Below are 10,000 nucleotides of genomic sequence, written 5' to 3'. Positions count from 1 at the left end.
TATATATATATTATATATATATTATATATAAATATTATATATTATTATTATATATATATATATATATGTATGTATATATATATTATATATATATATATATATATATATATATTAATATACATACATATATATATTATATATATATATATATATATATATATATATATATATATATATATATATATATATATATATATATATATATATATATACAGTAAATATACGAATATGTATGCAAATACATGCACTGAATATATTCATATTTCCAAATATGGGAAATAGGTTTTATAAGTGTGGTAATCGCTGAAATCCGTTTGTACAACCAGCCAACCAGTTACAGATCTAAACACCGGCCGCACCAGCAGATGAGCATCAGTTTATATGCTAATCTGAAAGGTTTTTTGAAATCGTAATGGGATGTGTAGTGGCAAGTTATGCAAGTGATTATTTTAGACTGATGATTTATTTGAGTATTTTGTTTTAGTTATTGGATTATGGAATAGGTCTGTGCAGCCGATTTTGTTATTAACAGTAGCAAGTAGATTAATGGATTTTGAGGTGACTTACGCTGAAATGTATAAGTGTTTAATGAAATGTGAAAGACACATATATAAAGAGTGTACACGTGGCCTTTCGCTTATGCAAATCACATATACGGCAAATGCATATGATAAAAAATCATAGAGATTAGAATCTAGAGTCGCACTCTAAAAGTTATAATTCCAGTATCAAATTTTCAACAATGCAGCGACAAAGATCAGAAAGAAATGCACCAACACAGTGATGAAGAACACAAAGAAAAAGAAAAAAACATTCCCAATGCAGTGATGAAGAACAAAAACAAAACCCAAAACCCCTAGAAACGCTTTCATTGTGAACCCGAAAAGGAAATCGCCAACGTATTCACACCGACCAGCGTAGTTCTATTTCCCGCCTTGGGACTGATTCGACATGCCGCTCTTCTAGAATATTCTTGGTCTTCGTGCTGTACGGCCTTCTCTGGACGAACTCTCATGCGTTCACCTGATTTACCCGGATTGCCTCGATAGGAATTTACTCGTAGAAATCCCGTGATGACTTAAAGTTCATCTGAGTCATCATCTACATGGTTGATAAGGGATACGAAGGTTTGATATTGCAGGATTTTTTTTTTTTTTTTTTTTTTTTTTTTTTGATAAAGGGAGGATATGTATCTGACTTTCAATGTGTCATATATATTAGGTATTCGTATTATTGTTTCTCGTAGCTATATATATATTTTTTTCTGTTGAATAGATATAAGGATCGACATGGCAGCTCTTTGATTACCATAACATAAATATCAACATAGAAAGTAGACCGACACTAATAAAAAAGAAGAGTAAAGATAAATTCGCCTAACATTAAACAGAAATAAAATCTGAGAAACACAGAGAATTAAACGAAATCTCTATTGGTCTGCGAGGAGGAATAACAGCATTCACCGTTTTCTGTTCACCTAAATATGCGCATAACCAAACTTGTCGTTAGGACTGACTGAAGAAAACAAAAGCAAAGATTTATCGTCTCGCAAAGGCAAACATGAAACTTCAAAGCAATCGTGAATTAAGCATCAAAGATAATTCATCTTATGCGTTATGTTTATCATTGTTGTTAATTGAAGGATATTCTGGTATCACTGATACATTTATTTGATGCTGAATAATACCTGTATCGTAATATCAATAGGTATATGTATTTACACGGAAAAGCAAAAGAAGAACAATATCATTACCTATCAGGCCTGTAAATTATCCATTAAATATATTTGTTGTGTGTGTTGATACTATCAATACGCGTATCACTGCTTCCCTTGAATTATTCAGCTAATCGGACATAGAGGAGAAGTTGCAGAAATTGCTCAATATTGCACTGCCTCTGCTCATTTCTATCCACACATGATCAAAACCAAACGAGTAACATAAATAATCAATTCTGCACATCGGATTGCAATCAATATCTTCATCAGGATCAAATGCAAGGAAAATTTCCTCTAATTAATCCATTGTTTAATCAAGATTTTTTTTTTTCTATTCTTGTTTTCATTTCTTTACTCTGCTCTGAGCTGTGTTCATTTGATCTCTTTAACCTCGGGAACCTGGGGAGTTTAGCCAATGAAAGGCATCGTTATGTATTCCGTTTTCATGGCATGTGCAAATAGACACTTATGTATATGGGAAAGCTATTTTTAATGTGCTGTATGATAATTATGTATTTTTTCTTTCCTTTTTTTTTGGGGGGGGGTAAAAAAGGGGATAAGTTCTTGTAGATTATGGCAAATTTTCCCTCGGCAGTGTCTGTTTGTATGGCTATGCAGTTATTGCAATCTTATGATGATCACGCGTTAGGCTATATATTTATCCCTCACTGTACAAGAATCACGTGTTACAACTATGTCACAACCCTCCACTGTTAGAAAATAGATATCATACAATCTCACTCTCCTCACAGATTCACGCAAGAGGCAGACGGTTCGCTTGTGATCCGCGGGGTAGAACGCAGTGACCGGGGGAACTACACGTGCTCCATTCACAGTGTGAGGAAGTCTCCGTACGTGCCCACCTCAACTACGTATGTGTTGCATGTACAAGGTAAGTCATGCGCATTTCGTAAGGATAAATGTCTTTATATTTCTTAGGTATTTTTACTTTAAATGCAGCCATTGCTATGACGTCGTCACCTTCACCATTTACCTCTATGACTTCCGTTACAGTGCCACCCGCCGCGCCCTCAGTGCACATCGCGGATGCTACGTCCACGACGCTGACAGTGTCGTGGGCGGCGGGGGACACAGGCGGCGCACCAGTGCGGGCGTGGGCTGTATGGTGGCGGGCGGCGGTGGGCGGAGGAGTGTGGCACACTAGGGAGCTCGGGCGGGCGCACTCTAGGCACGTGATCACCGACTTGCAGTGCGGCGCAGAATACCAGGTACGACTGCGGGCGTTGCATCGTTTTTTGCTTGCATTGCCGGCGAGTGTATTTGCAGTTTAGAAAAGGAAGATTGCTGATTCGAACGGCCCAGGCTAGAAGACAGGTTTTGCATGGGAGTGTTGCTTGCATTGCAAAGTTGGAGGTTTGTGCATTCGGTAGGGTTAGGTATCATATGAAGTAGTAATGAAAGTAATGAATTAACGATTATGGAAATCATTTAAATTAAGTGGGCCGATAAAATCCATAGAAGAGAATCCAACAAGCAATCAATTATCTTTTTTTGGCTTTTGTTTCCTACAGCGAAGAGAAATGAGCTATTTAGCTATGGTAATGATAATCAAGATGACGATGACAGCAACAGCAGCGACAGTGATAACAACAAGGATAAGAATAACACGACCTTAACCCTCCTCTTCGTGGTCCTTCCCCCTGACCTTTCTCCCCTCCTCCAGGTGTACGTGACGGCCCGCACCCACGTGGGCATCTCCCCCCCGTCCCGCCCCCTCACCGCCCGTACCTCCGGCTCACCGCCCGTGGCACCACCCACCCGCCACGTGGCCTCAGGCAATAGCACGGGCGTGTGGGCGTGGCTGGGCCGCTGGGTGGACGGAGGATGCCCCATCACGCACTTCACGCTGGAGCTCCGCCGCCCCAGGGACCCGTCTTGGACCACACGTGAGTCGCTGGGAAGTTGAAGAAGGAGGTCAGAGGTGTAGATAGCGCGGTGATTTAGTGCATGGTGGTCATGGTTATGGCAGTCTTTGGGGTAGTTGACGGGGGCGGGACAAGCGACTATCTGTTGAGGCACCGATTTTCGTTCTTCCTTAGTGTTGGTTTGAGAGGAATTCCCTTTTAATGAATTCTGTAAGTCTTCATCTTGGATCATGTAGTAGATGATCTGTGAAATATTTCAGACGAAGACGAAACCAAATGAAACAAACAGAATTGTATAATATACTATAGTTATTATGATACAATTGTTATGTGACGTGGCTTTGAGCCCTAGCTTGATTCCATGTCTAAAATGACACGAGATGACCTCGTTCCCCGGCGCCCAAGCGCAACTTTGTAAGTGAGTCTCCCTGACCTTCCATTGCAGTGGCGAGCAGCCTGGCGCCTCAGGAGGTGTACGAGATCGGCGGCCTGCAGGTGGGCGCGATCTTCGGGCTGCGTCTGACCGCCCATAACGCGGCGGGCGCCACCACCACCACCGTGGACATCACGACGGGCCCGGGGGGCGGCGTGGGCGCCAAGCCGGCGGGGGAGCTGGAGCTGGCGCCGCCCAACCCCATCCACACGGACCCGCGCCTCATGGCCTCCGCCGCCGCCTCCGCCCTGGCCCTGGCGCTCACCGTCGCCGCCGCCGTCCTCTGCTTCCGGCGCCGTGAGTGTCCGCCGAGGTCGCGCCCTGACCTCGTTCTGTCACATGACTGGTGACGTCGCTTGCGAGTCGCGACGCCAATCACTCTACCAGAACTTTATAAAAAAAAATAATCTTATTTGTGTTTCTTCTTCTCTTTTGATGTGTGTCGCTCTTCGGTTCAGATGTCCATTTGTTTTCCATCTCTCTATATTTCAACATTTCTGTTTAAGATCAGTTTTGCATGTCATTTTCACATTGTGGGATTTTGTTCATGGATTTTATTTTGTCCGCACTGTTACTTCTCTGTTAACGGGGATGTTACTTGAATGATGTGTACCCCGTCGTTTCCGTTGTTTCTGTTTAGATTAAAGAAAAGATATTTTGTGTTTGTGTTTCATTTGTTTTTCATATGTCTTTTAGTATGCCTATATATACAGCATGTGACAATTTTTTTACAACACATTATTCAACCATACTCTTTAGTGCATACTCTTCTTCGATTACTTATATATCTATTTATTTTATTTCATCTCTTTTATTTTACATTTATCACCGACCTTGGTTATTAGGAGGTCAAGGTATGTGACCTTATATCATCCTATAGAATCCTTCCCATTAGTTGGAACGACTTATCACCATGTCTCTAAACCTCTTGAAGGATACCAAAGAAACAGCAACTATAAAGAGTGGTAAAAAGTTGTCTCTTTATTAGGAAATGGATCCACAGACATTATCTCTTTCTCTCTTTTCTCTCTCTCTCTCTCTCTCTCTATCTATCTATCTATCTATCTATCTATCTCTAAGCAAGCGCAGACAATGTATCAAGTATATGTGTGCTTATGCCTACTGTATATGCCTCTACATACGTTTAGATATCAGTGAAACAAATATGCAAGAAAAAGGGCAAATGAACATGTAAAAAAAAAAACATGGTGATATAAGAACATAGTTCTTAAGTCCATAACATTTTGTTCCACATACTATTGCATCCCTTTCTGTTGAATAAACTTACCATATATATTTTTGCCTATTTAAGCTTATTCTGTCTTATTTTGATTTTGTTTATTTATTCGTTCATACACCTGGAGAAAGTTTCAAGTATTATCTAAATCGAAACATTGAAAATTTACTGTGAAATATGTCTTTTTTCTCACTGCACGAGCCTGTTCCTGACGTCCATTGAATACATTATATCATTTTTTATCAGCTGTCGATGTCTGCTCGCCTCTTTTGTTTTCTTTCTTTCAGTTATTCTTTTATTCCTTTTTTTCTTCTTCTTCTTCTTCTAGTTTCCCTTGCTTGATGTAACTTGTTCTCCGTCTCTCTCATAGCTTTGGCTTTACTGTAGTCTTGTTAAATGTCTCACTTTAGGAGAGAGATGCACCTGTGTACTGAATAAGTTAGGATTAGTCACTGGTTTTGCCGTGAAGTTTTTTTCTTATCATCATTGTCAGTTTTTTGTATTATACGTTTATCATAAATTATCCTTAACCTCATCATTATCTCGCCATTTCTATTACCGATACTGTTATTGTTAGTCAATGGATATCCTTACTATAATCAATATAAAAACGACGACAGCCTCTCTGGTTGATGTCTTCTCGTAGACACTATCACTACCACTAAGCGCAGGCATGGTTTCTGCAGGAGCGGCTGCCGGAAGGAACGGGACCGGCGCCCAGGAAGACCAGGAGGCCGAGCAAAACAAGACGAACCTCCTGCAGCAGCGAGATACCTACTACGCCACCGTCAGGAAGCCTCAGCCAGTACCTGCTACTCTTGAGAGAATATCAGGTACCACGGAGAAGGAGACAGGTAGCGTACCTGCACGGCGAGCTTATCTTGCTGTGGGGGAGGGGAGTGACAGGTACCGGGTGGTTAGGGAGTAGTTCATGGAGGGAGTATGTTTTGTTTTTTGAATTAGTGGGTATTCTCAGGCCGAGGGAATGGGTCTCGATGCCTTGAAATGGTCTGGGTTACTGTTAGAACTAGATTTTCTCTTCAGATTCGGCGTTTTTCATAAGTTGGGAAAATAAGGAAAAATTGTTATGAAGGGGTATATTTCTTTGTTTAATTGTAAACTACTATTCGCTAAATAAGTTTATAAACCCATGTCGTAACTTAGACTAAGGAGCAACAATTTTTCTATGTACCCCATTCAACTTTTTTCACATTATAAATCTCTTTCGATCCTGATTCATACGGGTATAGGCATATCATACCGCCTTAGCTTTAACAAAGGAGATGCTATTTTTTGTCATTTCTTTCAACATTTTCTGCGCACAAATACCCCTCCCCCCCAAAAAAAAATCACGCCAAGATAACCCTCACAAACACACACACACACACACACACACACACACACACACACACACACACACACACACACACACACACACACACACACACACACACACACACACACACACACACACACACACACACACACACACACCTTTTCCTTCTGCACAACGCCTACACCAAGAAGCACGGTGAAGTCTCTGACGCAGACCCTCCTACAGAATACTCAGAAGACATCTACCCTTACGCGACGTTCCAGCTGGGCGAAGGGCGCGGAGGACAAGACGAAACAGTCACCAACAAGTTCCAGACATTTGTCTTCCAAGACTCTCGATATGGCGTCACAGAAGGTCATCCTCCGACTTCGGTAGGTTTTCGTCCTCCTGTCTAGTGGGAGGTCGACCTTGGGTGAGTGCTTGTCCTGGGGTTGTCAGATCGATATGCTTATATATTTATCGTTTTATCTGATCATTCATTTGTTTATTCGTTTATTTATATGGGGTACTGCATATTAGTTGTGATTTATTCTGATGTATTCAGCAAGGGCGGTCCTTTATATTTTGATGTTAATGGTATATAATTGTCGATATAAACTGCTTATTATTTTCGTCAGTGATATTTCATTTGAAGACATAGGATTAGCAGAATATGAATTAGCAATGTGACATATCTTGTAAAAGACGTTGCTCTGCGAATCCTGTGACTAATCTTCGTTAGCAAAATGTCCATACCAGTATCTATCCAATGCTTTGGTCTTTACATAGACTCATGAAATATGTCAGCAAAATTACAAGATATGGATATTTCTCTAACGTACATTTTAACTCATATAAGGGCAGAACAGTCCTTGGATATTATGAAACTTATGTAGAAGAAATAATGTAAGTGAAAAAAAGGGTGTCCCGCTCGCATTTCCTTCGCACTGTCATCCTAATCCCTGTCCCACTCTTACAACACATCGACGTCTGCTGTATCACTGTAGTTCGATTAATGAGATTAAAGCGGATAGCAATCTATACATTTTTTTCTCTTTCTTTTTTTTTTATCTCGGGTGAACTAAACTAAAACTTAGAACTGGCAGATCGCAGGACTGATGATCACAAACAGTATAGCCTACTAGTTTTAAGTAAGAGTTCCATCCCTGCCCCTGAGTGACCATTACCATTCCTGAATGACTGAACCACCACTATCCTTTGACTGACAGTGCAAACAACATCGTGACAGTGACCTTACCGCTATGACATCACAGCACTTTCATGGAAGACCAGTTCATTGTGGCATTAAATTCTACGTCATTTCTGCTAATTCTCCGCCATCTCAAATCAGGCAACTCCAAGCCAATCGATGTGACTATGTTATCGATTATGTTGCAGTGTTGTTATAACTTTTATATATGTATCTCTACTGATAAAGTGTCCGACAAGCGCGATCGTGTTGCATCATTTCCATGACATAGGGTATCCTCTGCACCAATGCTATCGGCAATAGCATAACAAGCCCTCGTCTGTTTGATTAGGAACGTAACTCCCAGCTGTATGATTGCGGCCTTAGCAATGTTGGCAAAAGCAAATCCATCGAGAAGCATGATATCAATGGTTTAGAGAGCCATTATAGCCTGACAGTAGCGTGGCATTGCCATCCCGAGTGGGACAGACGACCCATGACCAGAACTCCATCACCGACTGCCATCACCACAGCAACCCCATCACCACCCTAGCCCTAAGTAAGAGTTCCTGTCCCTCCACCAACCCTTCCCGACGTGCCCCCCATCAGCCCAGTCGACCCACGCCCAAAAAGAGCCACGGGCGTAGCGGCAGTCGCGGGCGCGGTGCGGGCGGTCCCCGGAGTGAAAGTGAAGAGTATGACTCCCTGCAGTCAGATACGGACACCGAGCACGCCACGTCCTCGCGCACGGAGTCCTCCATCCACCTGGACTCCGCCACCCTCGAGAGCCACCACACGGCGCTCCACCTGCCCCTCGACCCCCACCTGGCCACGCTCGAGTCGCGCCCAGACGCCCAGGCCGCCCACGCCGCACGGAGGCCGGCCTCCAGGACCGTCCACCACAGTAAGTCCTCTTCTATTCCTGCTGTATGTTCGATGGTAATTTACTATTTTCTCTCTTCTCTTTTCTCTACATCATCCATTACCTTGCATGTAAACTTTATCTGGTCCTTTGTCTTGATTTTCCGTCACTTCATTTCCCGTTCGTTTCACACGTTCTCTTCAAAAGCTGAGCGAGGCCTGATGCGCTTTTCAGACCTGATCTACCACGCCCCCGAGTCCAGCACGTCGACGGAGCCCTCGCCCATCCTGGAGCGGAAGTCGTTCCCCCGCAAGAGCGACGGCAACAAGCTAGGTCGCGGCGGGGCCTTCCAGGGTCGCGGCCTCAGCAAGATGGTGGCCAGCATCAGAGGTGGCACCCAGGAGACCTGCCTCTCCTTCCCGAAGGCCGGCCACGCCTCCGACTCCAAGAGCTCGGACGACGGCAAGTACGGCTTCACGCGGCAGATCACTCCGCCCGTGGGATTCTCCAGCAGCCACAACGAGCTCTCGGAGGCGGAGTGCGACCTGGAGATGAGGCGGAGGAACAAGGAGGCAGAGGCCGCCTCCGCTGCTTACGTTGGGCACTCCAGGTCACAGTTCAGGTCGTACGTGTCCGGCAAGGAGAAGGACTACAGCATCAAGGTCTGAAAAGGTATACAGGCCTAGAATTAGACCTTAAAACGTTGGCCAGTTACATCTACCAGCGTTAGCTGATGAATCTAAAGGTGTAATACGTCCATAAAGATTGCACCAATAACTGTATTTAAAGGCATCTCTGACATCTGGATCCATAAGTCTTCTCGCTAATTACGTGGAATACGTTCGTTGTGCTCAAGACGGACTCAGAGTGTGTTGCGCTTGCTTATATAAAGATATGTCAAAATAAATAAAGTAATCTAAATTATTAACTAAATTATGATTAAAGAAATATATATATATATATATTTATAAAACGAGACATAAACACTAAAACAGTTTCTTGTACAGATACGGAAATATATTGCCAAAGTGCGTGTGTGTGGTCGAAAAATGAAGTGTGTGCAATTGTGCGGTTGCTGCCAGGTGTTTTCCAGTCTCTGTTTACGCGATAGTATAATAACGTTATATGTCACAAGCTGGAAGTATGACGGAAATGAAACGGGTGTGTACTATAAGATCACTAGAGATCGTGTGTATGCTTCAGTTTGAGAATCTGTAATCAAGAAACCAATAGCTAATTTCTAGTTCACTGATACGTGAAAATCTTTATGTAAATTGTTGTCTATTTTCCTCCAATTAGACAGTTTATTGACAGGCAGTTATGGACATACTCAGATGTTTGTATAATTCTATAAGGATACC

General features: G+C 42.6%; 1 protein-coding gene across 1 annotated transcript in view; it reads left to right on the top strand.

Annotated features, from left to right (window-relative positions):
• Positions 1–10,000, top strand: part of LOC122242783 (cell adhesion molecule Dscam2) — a 234,619-nt gene that overhangs the window by 223,710 nt on the left and 909 nt on the right. The window contains exons 27-34 of the mRNA XM_086554717.1: positions 2,470–2,609; positions 2,732–2,946; positions 3,402–3,624; positions 4,049–4,333; positions 5,960–6,106; positions 6,835–6,980; positions 8,387–8,681; positions 8,874–10,000. The exon at positions 8,874–10,000 is cut by the window's right edge and continues 909 nt beyond it. Coding sequence (XP_086410843.1) covers positions 2,470–2,609; positions 2,732–2,946; positions 3,402–3,624; positions 4,049–4,333; positions 5,960–6,106; positions 6,835–6,980; positions 8,387–8,681; positions 8,874–9,307 — 1,885 coding nt within the window. The 3' untranslated portion in view covers positions 9,308–10,000. The remainder of the gene's footprint in view (positions 1–2,469; positions 2,610–2,731; positions 2,947–3,401; positions 3,625–4,048; positions 4,334–5,959; positions 6,107–6,834; positions 6,981–8,386; positions 8,682–8,873) is intronic.

The sequence above is a fragment of the Penaeus japonicus genome, unplaced genomic scaffold, assembly GCF_977035675.1.
Source record: "Penaeus japonicus unplaced genomic scaffold, GWHDUDI00000001_assembly GWHDUDI00000030, whole genome shotgun sequence".
In the NCBI taxonomy this organism is placed as follows: domain Eukaryota; kingdom Metazoa; phylum Arthropoda; class Malacostraca; order Decapoda; family Penaeidae; genus Penaeus; species Penaeus japonicus.
The sequence above is the reverse complement of the archived record's forward strand: the minus strand, read 5'-3'. Positions and strand labels throughout refer to the sequence as shown.